This window comes from Macaca nemestrina, chromosome 16, assembly GCF_043159975.1.
Source record: "Macaca nemestrina isolate mMacNem1 chromosome 16, mMacNem.hap1, whole genome shotgun sequence".
Lineage (NCBI taxonomy): Eukaryota > Metazoa > Chordata > Mammalia > Primates > Cercopithecidae > Macaca > Macaca nemestrina.
Window position 1 is genome coordinate 95103919 of NC_092140.1, and position 25527 is coordinate 95129445.

Genomic DNA, 25527 nt, shown 5'->3' on the forward strand with positions numbered 1-25527 from the left:
CACTACATATGGAAAGGAAAAAGCGCTACCAGCCACTGCAAAAACATACCAAATTGTAAAGACCTTCTACACTATGAAGAAACTACATCAACTAACTGGCAAAATAACCAGCTAGCATCATAATGACGGGATCAAATTCACACATAACAATATTAACCTTAAATGAAAATGGGCTAAATGCTCCATTTAAAAGACACAGACTGGCAAATTGGATAGAGTCAAGACCCATCGGTGTACTGTATTCAGGAGACCCATCTCATGTGCAAAGACACATATAGGCTCAAAATAAAGGAATGGAGGAAGATTTGCCAAGAAAATGGAAAGGAAAAAAAAAAGCAGGGGTTGCAATCCTAGTCTCTGTTGGGAAAACTGGCTAGCCATATGCAGAAAACCTTCTTACACCTTATACAAAAATTAACTAAAGATGGATTAAAGAGTTAAAGACCTAAAACCATAAAAACCCTAGAAGAAAACCTAGGCAATACCATTCAGGACACAGGCATGGGCAAAGACTTCATGACTAAAACATCAAGAGCAATGGCAACAAAAGCCGAAATTGACAAATAGGATCTAACTAAACTAAAGAGCTTCTGCATAGCAAAAGAAACTATCATCAGAGTGAACGGGCAACCTACAGAATGGGAGAAAATTTTTGCAATCTATCCATCTGACAAAGAGCTAATATCCAGAATCCACAAAGAACTTAAACAAATTTACAAGAAAAATACAAACAACCCCACTGAAAAGTGGACAAAGGATATGAACAGACACTTCTCAAAAGAAGACATTTATGGGCCAACAAACATATGAAAAAAAGCTCATCACTGGTCATTAGAGAAATGCAAATCAAGACCGCAATGAGATACAATCTCACAGCAGTTAGAATGGCAAGCATTAAAAGTCAGGAAACAACAGATGCTGGAGAGGATGTGGAAAAATAGGAACGTTTTTATGCTGCTGGTGGGAGTGTAAATTCAACCATTGTGGAAGACAGTGTGGCGATTCCTCAAGGATCTAGAACTAGAAATACCATTTGACCCAGCAATCCCATTATTGGGTATAAACCCAAAGGATTGTAAGTCATTTCACTATAAAGACACATGCACACTTATGTTTATTACAGCTCTATTCACAATAGCAAAGACTTGGAACCAATCCAAATGTCCATCAATGACAGACTGGATAAACAAAATGTGGCACATATACACCATGGAATACTATGCAGCAATAAAAAAGGATGATGTCATGTTTTGCAGGGACATGGATGAATCTGGAAACCATCATTCTCAGCAAACTAACACAGGAACAGAAAACCAAACACCGCATGTTATCAGTCATATGTGGGAGTTGAACAACGAGAACACCTGGACACAGGGAGGGGAACATCACACACCACGGCCTGTTGGAAGGTGGGGGGCTAGGAGAGGGGTAGCATTAGGAGAAATACCTAGTGTAGAAGACGGGTTGATGAGTGCAGCAAACCACCATGGCACATGTATACCTGTGTAACAAACATGCACATTCTGCACATGTACCCCAGAACTTAAAGTATAATTAAAAAAAAATACTACCAATGTTATTGGAAAATGCCAGATAAAATAATTTTAAAAATCCATTCTGGCAATCTGTATCTTTTAAGTGAAGCATTTAATCCAGTTATATCCAAGGTTAATCTTGATATCTGAGGCTTTGTCCCTGTCACACTGTTTACTGTCTTCTAGTTGTTTTACAAATTCATTCTTTCTCTCTGTTGTTGTGGTTTGATGAAATTTTGTCAGATTTACATTTGATTCCATTCTCTGTTTTATAAGACCTGTGAGTTTTATATTTTCATGTGTTTGGATGATAGTATCAACCTGTTGTTTCCATGTTCAAGACCCCTTTGAGCACTTCCTGTAGGGCCAATCTAGTGGTGACAAATTCCCTCAGCATTTCCTTGTCTGGGAAAGATTATTTCTCCTTTATCTATAAGGCTTATTCCGGCAGGATATAAAATTCTTGGCTCACAGCTTTTTTCTTTCTTTCTTTCTTTTAGCACGATGGCTAAAGTGCCATCTCATTCTCTTTGGCCTATAACATTTCTGCTGAAAAGTCCACTATTAGTCCTTTATACGTGACTTGATGCTTTTGCTCTTGTAATTTTAAAGATCTTTCTTTCACTTGAATTTAAACATTCTGAATATAATATGCCATGTGAAGTCCTAATATGCCATGTGAAGTCCTTTTTTCAATGTATTTACCTGAAGATCACTGGATCTCCTGTATCTAAACATCTCTTTTGCTAGATTTGGGACATTTTCATCAATTATTTCCTTCAGTAGGATTTCTAAACTTTTTGATCTCTCTTTCCCCTCAAAAATATTGATAATTCATAAGTTTGGTCATTTTGTGTAGTCCCAGACATCTTGAGGGCTGTTTTCATTCTTTTTCATTTTTTCCTTATTTTTGTCTGGCTGGATTATTTCAAAAGATCTGTCGTCAAGTTTTGAAATTCCTCCTTCTGCTTGGTCTACTCTATTACTGAAGCTTTCAAATGTATTTTGTATTTTCTTTAATGAATTTTCAGTTCCAGAATCTGTTTGGTTTTTTAAAGATATCTGTCTCCTTGGTATATCTCTCATTCATTCATATCTTGAATTCATTTTCTTATTTTTGTACTGGTTTTCACATTTCTCTTGTACCTCAATGAGGTTCTTTAAAATCAATATTTTGAATTCTTTATCTGTTATTTCAAGGAATTCTTACTGATTGGGATCTGTTCCTAGAAAATTGTTGTGGCCCTTTACTGGTATCATATTTTCCTGCTTTTTCATGTTTCCTGTTTCCTTCCATTGATATCTGCATATCTGGTACTGTTTTTCCAATTTTTAAAAATTGCTTTTGTAGGGGAGAATATTTTTCCTGAAGATGTATATATGTTGTTGGTTAAGTAAGACACCTTGGCTTTCATTTTTGGTGCTGTTGTAGCGTGGTCTTTGTGTGACTTTTTCAATAGTACACAGTCCACGGTATGTGTAATTTCCTCAGTGGCTTAGGGTATGGTTAGTAGCCAAAGCTGTGAAATTTTGCTGGGGACTTGGATGCCAACTGAGTCAGTCTTTGGGCCCCAGTGGTGGCAGCAGAAGGGTGAATATGCGTGTTTTTAGGCCCTATAGTAGCTTATGCTGGCTGCAGTGTTACAGAGTTCTGAATGGTTGATTCTTGGGCCTGCAGGTGAATTGCTTGCTTAGAAGCTAGTAATGAGGGCAGTGGGCTAGATGGGTATTCAAGTTGTCAGCCCCCTGAGTAGCTGGTATGATATGAATGATGGCAGCAGTGGTGGTGGAGCAACCCAGAGACCCAAGAGGTCTGTGTTGGTGTTGCAGGTAGCTGCAATGGGTTGAGCATGCTAGTTCTCAATTCCACAGCCGCCCAGAGCAGGGCAGTGGGTACTGCCGTAAGTGTCCATTATGGCATTCCTGGAGGTGGCTGTTCTCTGCTTTTGTGTTCATGGTGTGCCTGGGGTTCACTGAGACTCTTGGATCTGTCGGTTTACAAGTTTCATTAAATTTGAAAAATATTTCTTTAAATACTTATGTGCCCCTTCTCTTTGGAGATTTCAATTGTATATATTCAAGGCCACCTGAAATTGTCCCACAGCTCAGTGATGGTGTTAATTTTCTAAAATTATTTTTTATCTTGGTGTTTCACTTTGGATAGTTATTATTGCACTGTCTTCAAGTTCACTGATACTTTCTTCTTAAATGTCTGATTTGCTATGAAACCCATCTAGTGGGTTTTTCACCTCAATCAAGAATGTAGTTTTCATCTCTAGAGGTATGATTTCAACTTATTTAAGACTAAGAGACATTCCATGTCTTTTTGAACACATGGAACAGAAGTATAATAACTATTTAATAGTAACAGCTTAACAACTTCTAATTCTAACCGTGTATAAATTCTGAAACCATTTCAATAAGCTATTTTTTTTCACTTCTGTATTTTCCTGCTGCTTTATATGCCTGGCAACTTTTGATTGGATGGCAGACATTATGAATTTTACTTCATTAGATGTTGGTTATTTTTGTACTTCTGTAAGTCTTCCTGAGTTTTGTTCTCAGACACAGGCTATTACTTAGAAACAGTTTCATTTTCTTGTATCTTGCTTTTCAGATATGTTAGGCAGGACTAGGAAAGTGCTTAGTCTAGGGTTAACTATCCCCCCTATTGAGGCAAGACCCTTTTACGTACTCTTTTCAATACCTTATGAATAGGGGTTTTCCAGCCCAGGCCTGTGTGAGTGTCAGTAACCATCCCCTCTAATCTGGTTGGATCTTTCCCCAGCATCGGGTAGTTTCCTCACACATATGCACTGATCAATACTCTACTGAATACATAGGGGGATCTTCACCTATCTCCAGTATTCCCTTTCTGTATAGCTCTCCCCTCTCTGGTACTCTGTCCTGCAAACTCTAATAGCCTTGGTCTCCTGAGACTCTGGTCTCCATCTTTTCCACCCACAGAGTCTGTCAGGTTCCATCTGGTGCTCCCTCCCTAAGCAGTAACTTGGAATTCTCTTAAGGCAGTCAGCTGTGGCAGTCACAGAACTTACCTCATTTGCTTCATGTTTCTTTTAGATCATTTTCCTTTGCACCTAATATTCAGTATCTTAAAAACCTTTGTTTTATATATTTTGTTCTTTTAGAGGGTTGGTTCAGATAAAAGGGTAAACCCTGTCCCCGTTAATTCATCTTGGCCAGAAAAAGTACCATCTAGTTTTTTGAATATGAATATATGTAGAATTTAAAGCCATTTAGGATGAGAATGACTCCTTACCTTATTAATGTATCATCATCCACAATGACTAACCATGCTGTTTTGTCCTGGCTATGATTCAGAAATCTTTCCAATATGGCAAATGTCTTTCCACAATGACCTAAAAAAGGCAAGAAAAAACTTACAATGTATTATTTCCTATAAAATATATAGAATTCATTAATTTCTTTTGAGTTTTGCAGTGTTGTAAGAGCTTACACACCAACATGCAACACCAAAATTTCAAAATTTTTAAAAATAGCCTTTCTAATTTTCACAGACATATTGAACCAGTAGGAACTTTAGAGATAATGAAAGTCAAGTCATTCATTTCACACACGAGGAAATGGAGACTTAGAGAGATTAGTGGAATTACACCGTCACACAGATAATTTGAGACAGAGATAGAATTAGCATCTTCAGTCTGGGCAAGAAAGTTTTAAGACTCACAGCAATGAGCAGTGGTATCCTTTCTTAGATACGCTTATTCTGAAGGAGGTGTTAGAACCCCAGGCACCACTGCCACAGGGAAGCAGCAGTGCAAAGGTGGACGCTTATACCTCTATTTATTTTATAAATATTTACTACCACTAAGTTTCTAATATGCCAGATACTGTGGCAGGTACTAAGATATGCACTGAAGGATACAGTGCTGAGTAAGACAGAGTAACAGTCCTTCGGATACCAATAGATAAATTGCAATGCTTTAATGGTAACTGCTGAGACCAAAATAAAACACTTGGGAAGAGCAGTCAAATTGATAAACAGGAATATGCCCCCTCATTTTAATTATTTGGTGACACAGTGGAGAACAAATATTAACTTATATTAATGACTATCAAACCACTCAATTTGACCTTTATTTTCTTTACTCTTGATCTCTGTGTATTTTTAACCATTACAATATGTATGTTTGAAAGCCATCTCAAATCCCTTTTAGAACAAATATACATATAGGCAATAAGGTCAGACTAGAAATGAAGAAATCAAATAAGGAAGGTATACGTAAATACATGATTATTAAACCCAATCTAAAACAGTTTTTCCAAATCAAACAGCAACAGACAGACTCAGTAATACACTTAACCTTGTCAGAAGAACTGGTAACTACAGAAATGGCATATCTGATTCTACACTGTACTATATTAATGAAAGAATTATGAGTGACACTAACATAAAATAATTAAGATAAACTGTATATAACATAATCAGTTTGCTACTTTTTTTCTTTACTCATAAAAGGGCGTGGGGAACAAAAAAATAAAGAAAAAAGGGTGGCAGAAATACTGGATAAAACTTAAGATGAATAAAGACTATTTGAAGATGAGGTGGCCAAATTTACACTTCCATTTTTGACACCATTTTTAAAAATTTTTATAGATTTAAGAGGTACAAGTGCAGTTTTGTAACATGGGCATATTGCACAGTGGTGAAGTCTGGGCTTTTGGTGAAGCCATCACCCAAAGAGTGTCTATCGTACCCAGTGGGTAATTTCTCATCCCTCACCCCTCTTCTACTTTCCCACACCTTTTGGAGTCTCCAATGTCTACCATTCCACTCTCTGCGTCCTAAAAAGTGTTTTTAATTAGAAAGCCTGCAATTTAAAGAGAAAAGCAGGTTTATTTCTAACAATTTACTAATTAAAATCTTAACATATAGAATAGAGTTTATTCTACATATAACTAGTGTAGAATGTGATTAGGTGGCACTCACAGGTAATACAATATGTGAACTAGACTATAATACTGACAAGGATAGAAGCTTTGTGTGGGAATATGACAAATCAACTTTAAGCACCCCATCATGACCACAAAGAATTATGAAGGTATGAAAAATCTATTGTTAAATTCTGTTGGAACTATCATGTGCTCAATTATAGGATACAGTCTACTAAACACCTGCAACACTTTGTACTATAAAGCCCTTAGTTTGAAAGAACCAATCTATATCCGTGAGGGAAGAAGGGAAAAAAACTAGTATGAGGCAAAAATTATAGCACTTACAAAATATTTCATTTTTATCCTAACCTAATTTACTGTATTTGCAGAATGGGGGTGTTTAATAAGGAGACTAGTAAGAATTATGGACTCACCTCTATCTGTATTAGGAATTCCCAAATCCACAGTAGGAATGGAATTTTCAGTATAGTCACTATAGTATTCAATGAGACTTGCTTGGCTCTCCCAAGTCTGCTTAACAATAGGTACTGAAAAAATTACAGAGATGACAATCACCGGCACAGTTACACAAGAAAGCTTAAAAACTCAAAATGGCAGTATAATCATCTACAAAGGAAGAGAAACATTATTTGTTGTTCTCCAGGTGTTCCAAGAGTTGCTTGCTTCCAATCCTGAGAAATGCCAACGTTGTTGACTAAAACCCTCTTCTTGAAGCATTTTCAACATTCTCTAGAGTAAAGCATTTCTCATTCCTGGTGATGAATGCACTTACTTCCATATACTGACAAATTTTCTAGTTTGATTATGCTATTGTGTTTACATTAATGTTAACTTATTTTTCTTTTACCATGGAGCATGGTAAGAGAATATCCATCCCTCTTACCATGAAGCATGGGAAGACCTTTGCAAACTATGCATGTCCCCACCCAAAGATTCTAAAGAACCACCCAACCCTACAAAGGGCATGACCTTGCCAAATAAGAATCACTGCATATGATGACTGATACTACGATGTTGTACTTTTGAAAAATGTGGAAGTAATAACATACAAAACTACTACAGGCTTTAAAATTCTATCATTAGCAGCTAAATGTTTTAACACAAACACAACAGAAAGCTGTCCTGGTTTTCTGTATTTTTGCTTTCGATGCTCAAAGATAGCTCTGTCTGCAGACCCGACATAGAGCCTTACCACTACTTGATATTAATTCACCTGACCACGTAATTATTTTCTTCTATACTTAAAAAACAAAGTACTGCCTATGCATCTCTGAAGTTTAAAAAGTGGTTTCTTGTTTTTTCAATAGAAAAAAATCATTTAGATATTATATACTGTTAATTTAAGAATCAAAACTCTGATGAACCAAATCTTCACTTAACTTTTGAGAAGCTTTATCAGACCATGTATCTTTCCCCTGTTCCCAACTCAAATAGAAATAAATGCAAAAACTCATGTTTCAATGTAAAATTTAAGTGTTTAGCTAGTAAGTAAGCAAATTCTGAGTCCAGTTCAGACAGCCCTTAAATAGAAAATACGAAAGTGCATCATTTCATAATCATTCATTGGCTTTTTAAAAAAAAAAAAAAACTGAGTTCTGCACATCTACTAAATTATTACCAAATTACCAGTTAAATATTATTTTCATATATTAAAATATAATTTTTCCACAACCATAAAAAACAGATAGTTCTAAAGGTTTCTACATGTCAAAATGGTCAAAGATGTACTAAATAATAGATAGGGCTACTGGGGGACAAAAAAAGGAAAGAAGAAAGTTTAAAAAATTTTACTCTGTTCTACTTCCAAATTTCGGCACAACAAAAATGTTAACCTTGGCACTGCTGTGGCAGTTTGCTTTGCATATAAGAAGCAACAGAACTTACCCCAGAAAGGGTTCCCTGCAGCTTGCAGCCACTACAAGTTCACACTGCTGGGTAAAATATCCTCCACTACATAATGCTGGAAGAAGCTGTGAGGAAAGGTCAAGAACTTTCCTCAGTCCCCCAGCAAGAGCCCTGCAGGCTGTGTGAATTTTGCTTTCAATTTGCTCAGCCTTTAGGCCTGCAGTCCTTTTTTGCTCTAATAGGTTTATTAAACAGCACAGGTGTTTCTTCTCAATTAATGGATTTAAATAAAATTAAAATCAAAATCAAGGGTGAATTAGCACTTTTGCTTTCTCTTTTACTTTGAAACAGGTAAAATAGAAATTACACTAAAGGGCCGGGCGCGGTGGCTCAAGCCTATAATCCCAGCACTTTGGGAGGCTGAGGCGGGCGGATCACGAGGTCAGGAGATCGAGACCATCCTGGCTAACACTGTGAAACCCTGTCTCTACTAAAAAATACAAAAAACTAGCCGGGTGAGGTGGCGGGCGCCTGTAATCCCAGCTACTTGGGAGGCTGAGGCAGGATAATGGCGTAAACCCAGGAGGCAGAGCTTGTAGGGAGCTGAGATCCGGTCACTGCACTCCAGCCTGCGCAACACAGCAAGACTCCGTCTCAAAAAAAAAAAAAAAAAAAAAAGTAATTACACTAAAGGTAAGAATTAATGTGTGTATGACTCATTTCCCAATACCTGGCACAGTGCCTAGTACATAGTAGGTACTCAATAAATAGTTGAATGAGGACTGAATGTTGTAGGCATTTCAATAAAAGGCCCAGGATTATTTGTGGAAACTTGTTAAAGGAAGGTTTTATTCATAAAGGCAATTCAGCCTTTGATTAATCATTTTAAAACAAGCCAACCATTTAAATATACTGAGATATTATGATTCTATAACACCTAAAGCATTCAACAGTTTGTACATCTCTCCCCTTGTCAATACAACCTCCATGTGTCTGTCGTACCTCTTAGCCGTAAAGGATTTAAAGTCTTCCAAAAAAAACAGCTTAAGGCTTTATTATCAACCACGGTTTTAATTCTAAATTAAACTTTTAAAATAATGGCCTATTTTATTAGCATCACTTAAATTCTAAAATGAATTCATTCTATTGTTTACAAAATATTTTATATTGTATTGAGGCACTGTATTCCTAAAGATATTAAACTTTGAGAAAATACTTTAATAAGTTACCTGACACATTATCTCCTTTTCAATAAAGAAGCATACTTCCTATCACATAATAATAGTGAATGCCTCCTTCAAGAAAGTTTGTCAAGAGATAACTTAAACTTGGAGCAAAGTAAAAAAAATTTACTATAAAAATGCCAGCTGCACAGATGGCATAAATCTTTCTTAGAGCTTTCTAGACTCTAAGCAGAAGACGTGTCTCACTGTGAGGACAGAACATGCATTTTTACCCCCAGGGAAGTGACTTGTAAAGCTGTCTCAGGTTATAAATGAAAATGAACTTGACACTTGAACATTTTATTAAAACTACCACACCATCGAATGTGAATAGTTTTTATTTTAAGGAATCCACTATTTTCAGCTTGCAGATGGCCCTTTTGTCTCAGTATGCAAGTCAGTGGCCACAAAATCAGACCCTGATTGTACTTCTCAGGAGCAGATTAGGGACACACACACGAGTGTGTTCTAATTCCTCATTTTAAAGACTAAGGTGTACCTAAGCCTGAAAAGTATCCCTCCTGGATGACCTAACACAACATTGTAGGGCCATCTGGAACATCAGCTGTTCAACAGCCAGGGAAAGGCAACACCTGACTCCTCTCCTCTCTTCAGTCATTGATCTAATCACCTCATTTGATTAGAGTCTGGCCTTCTATCTTCTGTATTCTAATTCAAGCCTCGCCTTTTAAGTAAGCAGATTGTACCACAGTACGTGTAAGCCTCTTCAGTCAGAGAGAACACCAGCCTCCTAACACCCCTTTCAATCAGTTTGTTCAGATTTGCCTCTAGACAAGACGACAGCAGTAAAGATAGCAAACAGTTTTTTTTTTTTTTTTAATCTGAAAGGAATATAGTGCTAATTTTTAAGAGCTCAGGAAGCTATGGAAAGGAACTAAAGGCTGAGCAAACGGCAATTTAACCTCTTTAATTAGAGGTAGACTGCAGGAGAGTGTCCCACCACCCACCATTTGATGAACAAAACCAGTGGCTGCCACGGGGTACATGAGACATGCACGCAAACTGCATGGCAAAATGATCCAAAGAAAATTCTTAAGGTTTTCTGACAGCTCAGGTCCCACAGTGGGAAACACAGAACCCAAGACGAAGCAATCAAGCTGAATATTAAAACATCAGAGATCATTTCCTTGTTTAAATATCATTTTACATGCTATGCCCAATTCATCACCTTATGTAATCGTTCCCAAGTTTCTTTAAAACCCTACTAAATGCTTGCCTCTCAGAGGATGTTGCTGTTTCAACTATGTCAATATGGATTACTTCCTTGAGTCAAAAGACAGAATATAGTTTTGCTTTGTGTTCTAAGAATGCTATGTTTTACTTAAGTCAGAATCCAGACAAAAGCAATTACATAAATGTGTCATTGTTAAGCAAAGAAAGTACAACATTTAAAATATTTCTTTTCATTTTGAAACTTGGTTTTATTACCAGTTCTTCCATGAGAGTATAAAAAAGAAATGCAATCTGTATTTTCCCTTGCTGTGACTAGGGCCTTGAACACAACACGTTCTGTCTCTCCTTCTCATCCCGGAAGGTAACCAACACTATAATGAGCCAGGAGTGGGGGCCATCACCACTCAGTGCCAGGGGACACTGTGCCCACAATTAACAGTACAGCCCACTGTCAACTTGGCAAAGACAAGCACAGTTTCTCTAGATTTTTTTTCCTTCATCATTTGGCCTTTATGACTAAAGTATTTCTACCATAGAGCACACAGGGAAAGGAAAACGAAAAAAAAAAAAAAAAATCCAACACCCCAGACCATGTGTTCTGCTTGACTATAGCAGTGACATGCTCAGACAGGAGTGGCAGTCTTAAATTCTCAGCTCAATTTGTATTTTAGATCCTGTGTGGGTTTCAATTCCTTGCCATACCCATTGCTACTAAAAATGGAAAGCCTACTTTCGCAGCTTCTGGCCAAGTCAAAACTGACCTTGAGCATAGCAGGACATCAATGTGAACACCAAAGACTATTTATCAAGTATTGAGTTTGTAATACATCCAAGGAGATTACAGTATAGCTGTGCTGTGGTAGAAAAAAAAAGTGGGATTTAGGAGCCAGAAAACCTAAGTTCTTGGCTCTGCTACTCAATAAGATACAAGAAACTGGGCCAGTTGTGTATCATTCCATACTCAGGTTTTTCTACAACAAGTGAATAACAATAATTATCATATCACAAGGAAGTGTCAACATGAAATTAGATGATAGAACATATGTGAAAAACACACCAGAAAATGTAAAAAATATTAGCAGTTAGAGGCAGTTAGTGTGGTGTTATCCTTGTAACCGATATTACTGGATAACTCTTTGGGCCAACTGGTGGCTGGACTAGGCTTCTAAAATGAGGGGCAGAGCCCAGTGGCCTGGCAGGCTACATGAAGTCATGCAAAATGGACTTCAAAGTCACTGAAATCCTGTTGCCTTAGACTATCTTTTCAAACAAACATATCCAAGTTGCAAAATGGTTTACCACAGAAACCCAAGTAAGAAAACTTCATGATACATTTTAGGCCTCATGCTTCAATGATACCAGATTCAAATTAACAGCAGTAAATCAATGTATCTGGCTTTGGAAGGTTTGTTTCTAATGCTCCTAGCAGGCTTTTAAGATTTTGTAATTTTTAAAGACTTTTGAGTCAAAATTCAAATAGAAAAGGATTTCATGAATATCTAAAAAGAGTATCTCAAACTTATACAAAATGAGAAAGCAGTAAACTAGATTCAAAATTACTAAATCAAAATTAACAAACTTTTTTTTTTCATTTCTGTAGAATATAAAAAATACAAAAGGGAGTGTCCCTAATTTTACTGCGTCACTGTGACCTGAAAAACGTGTTTCAAAAAGTACCAGCACCACTATCCTTAACATTCATATTGTGAAAATAATCACTACTCCAAGTGTAGCTTCAAGATCAATTAAATCAACTCAAACAGTTCCTGTTTGCTGTAAAAGAAATAAAACAAAAAGCAGTATAGTTCATTTCCCCAATACCTATTTAAAGAAGGTATTTGTCAAAATAATCCCAAAAAACCCTTCCATATTATGAAAAAAGTAAAAGGATATTAAATTTAGGTTAAATTTATGATAGAAAATTTTAACTGCTATACTGATTCTTCATAGTATCTTAGGACTCGTTGTATAACAAATGTATATATTCACTTAGGCTGATTTAATAGGATTTGGAATTTAATGTGGCTATTTTAGGCAAATACGAAGGTTTACAGTTAATGTATTTTTAAGATATAATTGATTATAGCTCAATTTTAATTGATGTTGATGTCTTAGACAATACTATACTCTCAAATTACAATATTATTTTATTTGGAAAACATCTTCCCCTTTAAAATATAATTTGTATGTATCATATTATCACATAAAATACATAAATGAACTTCCTCAGTAGTTCCAATCCCATGAAAATGACAGTTGGTTTAGAAATCTCTCCTACATAAATATCACATTCTTGGTGAAATCGACAGTCTTTTCATGAGAAAAAAAAAAAATGCACTAAAATTAGAAAATGCAAAAGACTGCCTAATTTTCAATTTCACAAAAGTGTTGCTTGAAATAAGGTGCAAAAAGAGAGAAATTATGTCTATTTATATTTAGGATGGGCTTTTTTTTTTTTTTACATTATCATCACAACTTAGCAGAATTCTGTAATGACATCAAAAACCTGAATAAAAACAACATTAATCTGCATGCCAGGATTTCCTTAAGAAGAGATTCACTGTTTGTACAGCGGCTTTTTCTTCTTCTCCAATATTATCTACTCATGAGCAAATACATCTCTTAACTAACAAGTTCCAAGGTAAGCATTTGAAATAAATTGAAAAAAAAAGAAAAAGTCTTTATTCTTTGTTGGCATGCTGTTACCCTGAAATCCCCTCTTGACATTCTTCATCCCGTTTAGAGACTGCGCCCAGACCTAATATGTTGTTTGAACCTAATACGTTGTTTGACAAAATGGATTGTTTTTCACACAGTCTCCAAGACTGCCACACTGAGCTTTTCCATTTCCAATTTAAAATACTGCTATAAACAGTATCGGCTACGACCACTCATGTTTCAACACAAAATTTTCCTTCCTAATTGATCCTGGTGATTGAAATGGTGCAATGAGGAATATTGATTAAATAACTGCTTTCACTTCAACATCTGGATTGTCATGATCCCTTTGCTGAATTTACACTCAAGAATTCATTCGTACTTTTTTTTAAAAGGTAGTTTGGATTTTAGCGTTCGATAAAATGAATAACCCAAAACATACTTCTGTCACCATGAAATTTCTTGCATGTTTTTACTGCAACAAAAATATCCTCCTTCTTCACTGGCTTTCCCTAAAAAAAAGAAAAGAAAAAATATATGCATATGTGAGTCAGCGTTAACTTCACACCCACGTTAGATCTCACATGCTCTAGAGTTCAAATTAACCAATGTCAAGGATATCAAACATATCCGGGACGAAGTTTTAGGGGAGAAATGGAAACATAGGGCAGCTGACAATACAGCCTTTCTGTCAGCCAGCCCTGGACCTGCCTGCTCCACCGTGCATGGACTGTGCATCCCCTTAACAAGTTTCTCAAGCTCTCAGAATTTCAGTCAGCTTGTTTAGAAAAAAAATAATAATAACCACCACAAGGCTGCTATTATTACTGTAATTTTTTAAGCACATAGTAACTGACCAGTAAATGTTAGTTACCTCTCATTTCCTTTCTCCAGCTGGTGAAGATTTTGACAAAAAGAGAGAAATAGGAGGATTTTTTAGTGTAAAATAAGAGATGTTGCCCTTTTCTGGGCCTGGCCTTACTTTAATGTTGAAAACATTTTTACAGCAGCCTCTTTACTGGTGACCCAAGTCTAGGCTAAGGATGTTTTCTCCTCTGCCAAAGGTAGGATTCCTTCAAACACCTGGTGAAGGTGGGGTGGGGGCAGTCCTGGAGCCCAGGATGATCACACAGATGAAAGGGAGCACCAAGAGGGATCTGTCAACAAGGCACACCCAAGCCCTTCCTGACCCCTTTATTACCTGTCTTAGGCCTGCAATCATATTCAATCATGACTCCTACATAATTTGGGGCTGGTTTACAGTGACATCTAACTACAGCTTTGTCATGTCACTCAAGGCACTAGGAGAGCACTGAAAGAGCAAGCAAGCATTCTGCCTGGAAAGACTGGTCCGCGCCTCTGGAACTGCAAACACATTACAGATTCTCTCTCAGTGCTGCACTGTGTTTTGGGGTGTGTGCGTGTGTGTGTGTGGTGTATGTGTGTGTCTATGTATTTATCTCTTAAAATGGCACACACAGACTTCTGTGTGACTGACTTGAGAATAACGACAACATATGAGGTTGGTGAACATATTTTTTCTTATGAGAAAAGCAGTTAACAACCTAGTGAGTGTCAGGGTCTCCAGGCTCATACTGGGGCTGGACCTTGGGTCTGCCAACACAAGTGAATTCATTCTGAAAGTTCTGGATGGCTGTCAGTGAGATGAAAGGCAGAGCCACCTGCTGAGACAGTAAAGGGTGCAGGCTTGTGGAGAAGGCTTAGGTGTCACAGAAAGTACTGGCAATGGCCTTTCCAGGAAATGGAACAGAAATTCCAATCAATGCATCCTACATCATCAACAAAAGAAATGACTGTGGGCACACTAACCCTAAAGCACTATGATGGGCAGTCCTTCACAAAGGCTCTGGATAAAGGGGAGCCCGTCAGAACCCTTGCTTCCCTCCCTACTAGCTACGTAGTCATAAACAAGCACTTGGCTTCTCTGCGCCTCTCTCTTCTCATTTGTAAGATGGAGTTACAATAATACTAACCTTGTATGACTGTTATTACTAGAGTCATGATATATAGTTCTTACCCGGCACAGGGAAAATGTTGATTTTCTTTTTAGATATAAAGTGCTAGTGCAGCACTATTCACAATAGCAAAGACAGGGAATCAGTGAAGGTGCCCATTAATGGTGGATTGAATAAAGAAAATGTGGTACAGATACACCAAGGAATACTATACAGCCATAAGAAAGAATGAAATAATGTACTTGCAGCAACATGGATGCAGCTGGGGGCCACTATCCTACGCGAATTAATGCAGAAACAGAAAACCAAATTAATGCAGAAACAGAAAACCAAATACTGCATGCATGTTTTCACTTACAAGTGGGAGCTAAACACTGGGAACACACAAACATAAAAATAGGAACAACAGACATTGGGGACTCTAAAAAGGTGAAGGAAGAAGACCAAGGTTTGAAAACTTCCTATTGGGTACCATGTTCACTATTTGGGTGACAGAATCAGTAGAAGCCCAAACCTTAGCATCACGCAATATACCCTTGTAACAAACTTGCACATGAATGCCCTGAATCTAAAATTTATTTTAAAGTGCTAGGATGACATTATGCACAGCATCTAAATTTTTCCTTTGATATGCAAAGAAGTTTTTCTTCTGTTACTTACACAAAGTGGTAGAAAAGAATGGAACGTGGTAGCACAGTAGAAGTCCACGTCATCTGTACAAAACTCAGGCACTGGGGTCAGGGGAGGTCCTCTGCCTTTGTCCCAGATGTAGAGGGCAATCTGCCGCAAGACAGGAGACAGGCAGTGACGAAAGAACTCAGTCAACACAAGTAAAAGAAGGGACAAAAGATCTCAAGGGAAAGCAGAAGACACCTTCCATAGAGAGTAGGTTGAACCATATCAATTTGTCAGTATTCAACGGGACTTTTTAAACTTAAAAAAATGACAATTCCATGTGAATAAATGTATTCTATTACTAACAATAAGCAATTAACTACGAATCAATATTCTGACCGCCAAAAAATTCCAAGGTACGCGGTTTTAGGAAAGAACACATTCTACAACATCACAGAGAGATGTAAGAAAATATTATTACGGCTCCAGTTTCCTTAGTATGGTAATTACATACCCCGAATACTCAGCTTGCTTAAAACATCTAAAAATGCTGGGTAAAATGCCCTTAAGTATTTAAATGTATTGCTAAGTTGACACAAAAATGTGGAATCTGTGAGAACAAAAATGGGAAAGTTTTGTTTTCCTGGGGAAAAAAGGGCACCAAGGGTAGTTTTCCCTAGTAGGTATCAGCTGACCTCTGGCAAGGCTGAGTTTCTGATAGGAGTGAAGAGACTGAAGGCTATGACCCACCCAAGGTGGGGTGTGACTAACAGCAATCCCATACATAAAGCTAGGACCACGGGTCTAAACGGGGGGAAAAGAATCATCGCTAAATCTCCTCTTAGATTTTGTAACCAAAAGCCAGGCCTCCTCAAATTGTGCCACTATGAGGTCCCAAAACACGTCGAACTGATCATCTAAATTATCTCAAGTCAGGATAACTCATTAGCAACAGGCAGAAGCTAATGTAAATCCTTACTAAGGAACCACAACCTTAATAGAAGGCTCAGGGGATTTTTCTAAAGGAACAAGGGTGCTTACAGAACAATCACTCAGAGGAAAAAAAACAAAAATCACACACAAAAAAGAAATAAGATAATGAACAAGAGCCAGCAGACATAATTTAATCAGACTCAAAAAACTTCAGATATCAGAATTATCAAACAGATTATAAAATTACTATGCTTAATATATTTTTATAAAGAAAAACTTTAAAACATGAGAAAAGATTATTTTAAAAAGATTACACAAAACAAGTAAGCACATTTGAAAAATAACTGAGGCTGGGTGTGGTGGCTGACACCTGTAATCCCAGCACTTTGGGAGGCCTGATCCTGGAGTCAGGTCAGGAGTTGGAGACCAGCCTGTCCAATATGGTGAAACCCCATCTTTACTTAAAAATACAAAAATTAGCTGGTCGTGGTGGTGCACACCTGTAGACCCAGTTACTCAGGAGTCTGAGGTGGAAGAATTGCTTGAACTCAGGAGACAGAGGTTGCAGTGAACTGAGATCACACCACTGCACTCCAGCCTGGGTGACAGAATAAGAGAGACTCTATCGCAGAAAAAAAAAAAAAAAAAAAAAAAAAAGAAAGAAAAACAATTCAATAAAACTTATGATGACAGAAAATGACTGGCAACCTAGAATCATCTACATGATGTAAGTATGCTTCAAAAACAAAGTTGAAATAAATATTGTTAAAGAAAAAATATTGAGAGAATTTACCACCTCACTAAAAGAAATTCTAAAGGATACACTTCAGGAGGAATAAAAATGATTCAATCGGAAGGCCCAAGACACAAGATGGAATGATAAGCAAAAACAATGGCAAATATATGACGAGTTAATACCAATGTTAACTGCATAAAATAATGATAATATCTAAGTTTCCAGGGTAAAAAGAAAAAGGGACAAATACATTGAACAACAATTGCATATAAGTTGGGAGTGGGATAATCAGAGTTAAAGTATCCTAAGGCCCTCAAATTTTCTGGCTGTTAATTAATAAACCATTGTTAGGTTAAGAATGCATGTTAAAATATTTAAAATAACCAGTAAAGTACAGACAGATTGAACTTCTAAAATAGCAGACAAGAAAAAATATGGACTAATAAATAAATAAATAAATAAGAAGACAAGGAACTTTAAAATAGAAAAGTAGAGGGGCTGGACATGGTGGCTCACTCCTGTAATCCCAGCACTTTGGGAGGCCGAGGTGGGCAGATTACGAGGTCAGGAGTTCAAGACCAGCCTGGCTAAGATGGTGAAACCCTGTCTCTACTAAAAATACAAAAAAAAATTAGCCGGGCGTGGTGGCAGGCACCTGTAATCCCAGTTACTCAGGAGGCTGAGGCAGAGAACTGCTTGAACCCAGGAGGAGGAGGTTGCAGTGAGCTGAGATGGCGCCACTGCACTCCAGCCTGGGTGACAGAGCGAGACTCCGTCTCAAAAAAAAAAAAAAAAAAAAAAGAAAAGAAAAGAAAAATAGAAAATAAGGAGAGGGGCACAAAATAAAGTGATAGAAATCAAATATATCAGTAATTACAATCAACATCAAGGTAAATTTGCCATCTGGTTTAAAGCTAAAGATTTTCAAACTGGAGGGTGGGGGGAAAAGGAATGTCCATAGACTGAGTGGCGTCTAAACGATAAATTTATTTCTCACAGTTCTAGGGGCTGGGAAGTCTAAGATCAAGGGACTGGCAGATTCAGTGGTGAGGGCCTGCTTCCTGGTTCATGGATGGCACCTTCTAGCTGTGTCCTTACATGGCAGAAAGGGCAAGGAAGCTCCCTGGGGCCTCTTTTATAAAAGTGCCAATCCCATTCATGAGGGCTCCACTCTCATGCCCCTGTCACCTCCCACAGGTCTACTTCCACAGACCATTTCACTGGCGCTCAGGTTTCAAGGTATGAATTGGGCGTGGGGGGGCATGATCATTTAATCCATACTGGCATATGTACAACCGAAGCACCATGTAAGAGCAGAGTACTTCTAATGCCATTTTTGCATGTTTTTAGAAATCTACCTCTGGACCCATCCATCTAGCTTAAAAGTAAAGAATCATGAATCACAAGATGCAACCTTTTTCACTGTTCTGTCTTCACCTACATAACTGAAATGAGCTTAAAATACAAGCAACTAATTCACTGGAGTGTTGTGAAATTATCTCTGTGGGGAGTAGATGTGGGTGGGGAAACTACACGATTAGGGAATGCAAAACACCTTTTACATCGAAGGACGTGAATTCTTGATTACTAGGACTTTTAATCAAACGAAACATGACATACCTCATGTTTTAAATCTATTGTAAAGTCGGATTTCAGGGATTCACTCTTTAGTCTCTTGGTAAGCCTAGAAAATAGAGACAATTTGATTTTTTTTAACCAAAAGAAGTGTCAAATAAGACTAACACATTCTTGAGACTTTCTAGTGTTTGAAAACAGATAAACATACAGATTTAAAGATAAAAATAACAGTTTAATTTCCTTGAGGGAAAGGACTGTGAAAAATGCAACGGTTGGCTGACCAATAAATGAACGCAAGGAAAGTAGCATTCATTATTACAACATCTGCCAAATAACGTACGATACAATACAATGCCTTGGGGGAAAAAGTCACGAGCTTTGTTGACTCCTGATAATCTTTACACTAAATAATACAGAGAAAGAAAAAGGAAAGGGAAAATAAATTGTGCTTGAGAAACAGACACGGCCACTTTTTGTTTCTTACTTTAATGAATCTTGCTGGGTTTCATGGGGGAAAAGCATGTGGTTTTGGGGAAGAATAACACTTTTATTGCAAGTCATTGTCTTGTTTAAACATTTTCAATGGCTCCTTTCCCATACAGAATAAAGCCCCAAACTCCCGAGCCAGTCTCCAGGCTCCTACCATTCCCAGCCATCTCTAGCATCACAGCACCCACTTGCTACACCCAGTGCACACGCCTCCCCATTGTTCTCTCCTGCTGGACATCTGCCTAGACCGCCTGTTCCCAACCTTTACCGAGCAAACTTGTAAACACAAAACTCATGGGTACCTTCTCTGTAAAACTTACCCAGATTTGCCCACCAGAGTACATGGAAACTTCCTTGACTGCCAGAGTACAAAGCACAGACCTATCAGCTTTATCACATGCATTAAAATCTGGTGTATACATAGCTCTCTCTGTGTTATACTTTCTTCTCTGTCTTGCCAGCACTGCCCACCGTACCAGACCACAATGAGCACTCAGTGAGCTCCCTGAATGAAGTAGACAACATATTTGATTCAAAGCTAACGAGGGAGGAATACTTACCCAAATCACCAAAATACCATATGGTTTTGTATTTACTTATAGAGCTGAAGACTAGACTATTAGCTTAAATTACAAACCTCCTCATACATAATTTCACTACAAAGAAATAATAGTGATTTTAAAAAGGAAGTAGGTTGGGCACAGTAGCTCATATCTATAAACCCAGCACTTTGGGAGGCAAAGGCAGGAGGACTGCTTGAGGCTAGGAGTTAGAGCCCATCCTGGGCAACATAGTTTAACATAAAATTTAAAACAAAATTAAAAAAAAATTTTTTTAATTAGTCAAGCATGGTGCATCTGTAGTCCTAGTTACTCAGAAGGCTGCGGTGGGAGGATCGCTTGAGCCTAGCAGTTGAAGGCTGCAGTGAACCATGATCACACTCCAGCCTGAGCAACAGAGACCTTGTCTCGAAAAGAAAAGGAAAAAAAAAAAAAAAAGAAAGAAAAATTTTAAAAGAAAAAGGAAAAATAGCAATAAATTTCAATTTTTTTTCCAACTGTTTTTAATTACATCTTTCTGGTTCGGCCACGAAAGATTTCTATAAAAATTCACCTCTGATTCTCTGATTAGAAGAAGACAGAAAGCAGACACAGGATAAATGTGCTTCATTACAAAGCATTTGTCTCACAGCTGCTACTAACATAGCTTAGTAGCAGGTAGCACCAAAAGAAGCCCCATATAATATCTGTCACATTCCTGCTCAATACTTGCCCACAGATCTGTGAGTGTAAGTGGGGTGGACTGAGAGTCTACATCCTCAGATACACTCCAAATATATACTTAGAGAAAAAATGTCTGCCCTGGCAAGTGAGATCTTGTCCAATATGAATTCTTCTCAGTTGGAGCAAGTTTTCATAAATAAACTGTATCAAGCTAACTTTGGGATATGGACTCATGCCACATGCCTTCAAAATCTAATTAGACCACAAAGAGTAAGTCTTCACTTCATTCAGGCTCCAAAGACAGAAAAGTCATACCCGGGCTTATTGCCACAGGCGAGGAACACCAAGTTGTGATGAGAATACAAGAAGCATGTGACCTCCACTGTTAGATGGCCGTGTTTCATAGGCCCCTTCACAACCGCCAATAAACACCTTAGTACTGTTACCTTAAACATGCTCTCCATCTTTTTGGCTTTTCAAGTTTCTCATTCAATCCTTGAAAATTCTTTTTCTTTGAGGGAAACCTCAGAAGGGGAAAAAGTGAAAACCACTGATAGAATTTCTGAGACAGGGCCAGGTGTGGTGGCTCATGCCTGTAATCCCGGCACTTTGGGAGGCCGAGGCGGGTAGATCACCTGAGGTCAGGAGTTCAAGACCTGCCTGGCCAGCATGGTGAAACCCATCTCTACTAAATATACAAAAATTAGTCGAGCATGGTGTTGCACACCTGTAATCCCAGCTACTTGGGAGGCTGAGGCAGGAGAATTGCTTGAACCCGGGAAGCTGAGGTTGCAGTGAGCCGGGATTGTGCCACTGCACTCCATCCTGGGCAACAGAACAAGACTCCATCGCTAAAAAAAAGAAAAAAAAAAAAAGAATTCCTGAGACAGAAAAGGACTGATAGAGGACTAATGAAAATGTACATGGCTATCTTTCAGTGGCAATCTCTTGCAGTCCACAGAGTGTACCATAACCAAGTCATATTTATGTAAATATCACAGACTTCTGGTGGAAGAGTTAGCCTCATGTGCCACCTCAGGCCTATGTCAGTCACCCAGTCACCTTGCAAACAAGTTCAAGTTCTAAGAGTGTGCAGGGTGACCAACTAACTTAAATGGCAAAACCTAATAGTGCTAACTGGATTTCGTTTTTCTATGAAGCAAGATATGAAGCAGGGTTTTTCCAATGCTAGTTTCAGTAACCAACAATACCAAAAAACCAATGAAAGCCAGAAATTCCAGTTACTTAGATGAAATGTTTCCTCATTAAATATTCAGTTCCTGGCAAATATGAAGTTTTAGCTTTCCCAATTTTTAGAAGTTATTGGGCCGGGTGTGGTGGCTCATGCCTGTAATCTCAGCACTTTGGGAGGTCAAGGCAAGTGGATCACGAGGTCAGGAGATCGAGACCATCCTGGCTAACACGGTGAAACCCCATCTCTACTAAAAATACAAAAAATTAGCCGGGCATGGTGGCGGAAGCCTGTAGTCCCAGCTACTCGGGAGGCTGAGGCAGGAGAATGGCGTGAACCTAGGAGGTGGAGCTTGCAGTGAGCCAAGATCGTGCCACTGCACTCCAGCCTGGGTGACAGAGCAAGACTCTGTCTCAAAAAAAATATAAATAAATAAGTCATGCCCCCAATGGCACAGTTCTAACAACACAACCACCTAGGCTACAGACGTGCAAATGAACGAGGGCCCTTTCAACTCAATACCTAGCTGGCTTTTTCAATCCCACTTGTCAATCAGTCAACAGAGCAACCTGCTGAAGGAAATCTCGATAAGGTTTGCTGGTGGAAAAACAATGGCGAAAACCAGAAACAGTGTCCTGTAACGATTTTTTTAATAAGATGATTTTTGAAGGAATCATCCTATTGGAAGTTAATGAAAATTTCTCCAAAAAGGAAAATATTTATTCATAAACAAACTGTATCAAGGTAACTTTGGGATTTGGACTCATGCCACATGACTTCAAAATCAATTTGTTTTAATTGATCAAATGGATGGATTGCCAGGAAATATTAGGCAGTGTGAACTCAAAACTCACTGATGTGGAATTGTTAGGCCAAATAAAATTTCAGTGGGAAATAGTCTAAGAAAGCGTGCCTCATGAAATATCTTTAGGTAACCAGTTGTGCTGGAGACTAGGGCAGAAGAAATACTTAAGTAACTGTAAGTTGTTACGTTACCTACAATGTGGGCCATAAAGTCAAGGAAAGGACACAAAGGGAATCAGCATTCCTGGACTGGCCCTGTTGGTTGTCCATGTAAATAGTTTCCCCTTCATTCTTCCTAAACAAATTCTGGTTTTGATTAATATTAAGCCCAACAATTATACAGGCTCCAGAGTCAGAGACTGATTACTCTGGGCCAGCCAGAATAAGCAATGAAATTCCCTGGCAACTGTTAATACTCTGGGGATTAGAACTGAAAATTCCAATAATTCTAATAATCAATGAAATTCCCAGGCAACTGTTAACAGTCCGGAGATTAGAACACATATGCAGTTGGCCCAACCAGACTGAGGATTAAGCACTTACCATTCATGGTCAGGAACAGGCTGTCTACTATTGGATACAAACAGGAAATACGTAGCCCTTATTGTCTTGAAACCACAAGAGGAACCACATTTAGGATAAATGGATTCTGTGTACTATAGGATAGAGGGACAGAGAAAGCGTGGGTCCTCAGTGATATCGATAAACTGCCGGATCAACCAACCACAGACCTCACTCACCCCAATTACAGCCAAAGTATTTCCTTAATCCAGTTTGAGTTGCTTCCTATTACTTGCATCCAAAAGCATGCTAATTGATATAGCTGCCAATAATAGGAAGAAATAAAGTCAGCACATTAGGGAAAAACTGGGAAAAAAACAACTAGGAAGATCCAATGTTGCAGCTGATGGGGCTAATGGATACTTTATCCTTCCTCTAGTCCTGAGTATAATACCAATTTCTTGAAAAATAAATAAGAATCCCCACTAGAAAAGCCATTTTAAAATATATCTTGACCACAAGATAGTTGTTATGCCAGATGGGTTGTATCATTTTATTTGCTTGATTACCTGTCAGCATCAGGGGGAAAGGAAATATGATCTAAGATAACTAGAATTTTAAATATGGCACTATGGTAGAGTCTGCATATTTATTTTGCTTTGTCTTTCCTGGCAGGGGAAAGGGAGAGGAGGTAGGGAGAAGACCATGGATATCAATGAACCATACACATTCTACAGTTTGTTGGTCACTGTTCAGCATGCAGAAGGATATCTGGTGCCTCACTCTGCTATCATACTGGAGTCACGGGGGAAGTGCTGGGAATTTCCTGAGCTTTGTGGAAAAGATTAACCTCTTGGCTTTAACTCCCTTAGTCACAGTTCCTATTACTATGGTCTGAATGTTTGTGTCCCCTCTCAAATTCATAGGCTGAAGTCCTACCCCTCAAGGTGATGTTACTAGGAGGCAGGGCCTTTGGGAGGTGAAGAGGCCATGGGGAGGGAACTCTCATGAATGGGACTGCACCCTTATAAAAAAAAGACCCCTCAACCCTTCTCCCAGATGAGGGGACACAGCAAGAAGGAAAGGAACCAGAATGCTGGCACTCACCAGACACTCAATCTGCCAGCGCCTTGATCTTGGACTTTCAGCCTCCAGAACTATAATAAACTGCTGTTGTTTATAAGCTCCCTGGTTTACGGCATTTTCTTATAGCAGCCCAAACAGACTAAAATGCCTACACACCCTGCTGCAGTGACGTGGCCCTCAGTTCTCTCTCCTAAATACGGTTAAACTTGACCAGAAAGGGAGATGTGAAACCCCTATGGAAGTTGGGCACTGGCTACCTTCCCTTGTCAACAGATGGGTTCAATGATCTCACAAACACAACAAGGAAGGGAATCATGGACCTGTGGTCTCCTGTGGGACTACCTTGCAAAATGCCAGATAATCCAGAACATAAAGTCACCCCTTAACAAGGCTAACATCTAGGCTAGTGCACAACCTGCAACCCTGGTTCACGAACCCCTGGAAGCTAGTCATGTGGTGAGCATGAGACAGTAATGAGGTGAGCGCTAGCCAGAGCCGACAAAGCCTGCCAGTGCTCTGGGTGCCGCTACACCTGATGGGCAGTGAAGCAGAGGGCAGAGGTTTTCTAGAACAGGTTAAACTTAACACCAGCATGTCAGCCAATAAGAGTTAGGTTGAACTGCCCTATATAGGGATGCCAGGAGTCAAAAATGTGTTCAAACAGGATCACTTCCATCAACCCACACCTGGTTAAGACAGTAAGTCAAAGGAAGCAAGAATAAATAGTTACTTCTAACACCTAATTCAACAAAAACTGAATTGAATTCAGCATCAAGAGGTCTCCAATAAAGTCTTGCTAAAGGAAGATAGGAAATTGTGATGGGAAGAAGGAAGGTAAAACTCTAGACTATAAGGATTTGCCATCAGGATAAGAGGCCTCCTGGATCAGAAGGCAGTGACGAAGAAAAGAGCTATACTAGCTTCAAGGAAATGATTAGACCCTCTGCTTGCCATATAGCTCTTCCTGGGTCCACTGGTTTCCTCTTTAGCCCTGAAGGAAG

The 25527-nt window shown here is 38.5% G+C and overlaps 1 protein-coding gene and 1 long non-coding RNA gene across 3 annotated transcripts in view; one reads left to right on the forward strand and one right to left on the reverse strand.

Moving 5' to 3' along the window:
- The window catches only part of LOC105485992 (uncharacterized), a 539662-nt gene that overhangs the window by 501882 nt on the left and 12253 nt on the right, over positions 1–25527 (forward strand). The window lies entirely within an intron of this gene.
- The window catches only part of LOC105485984 (beta 3-glucosyltransferase), a 120346-nt gene that overhangs the window by 31125 nt on the left and 63694 nt on the right, over positions 1–25527 (reverse strand). For both annotated transcript variants that reach the window (XM_011748618.3, XM_071081669.1), the window contains exons 8-12: positions 19274–19337; positions 16030–16149; positions 13836–13905; positions 6887–7000; positions 4816–4915 (exon numbers count right to left, since the gene is read on the reverse strand). In XM_011748618.3, coding sequence (XP_011746920.1) covers positions 4816–4915; positions 6887–7000; positions 13836–13905; positions 16030–16149; positions 19274–19337 — 468 coding nt within the window. The remainder of the gene's footprint in view (positions 1–4815; positions 4916–6886; positions 7001–13835; positions 13906–16029; positions 16150–19273; positions 19338–25527) is intronic.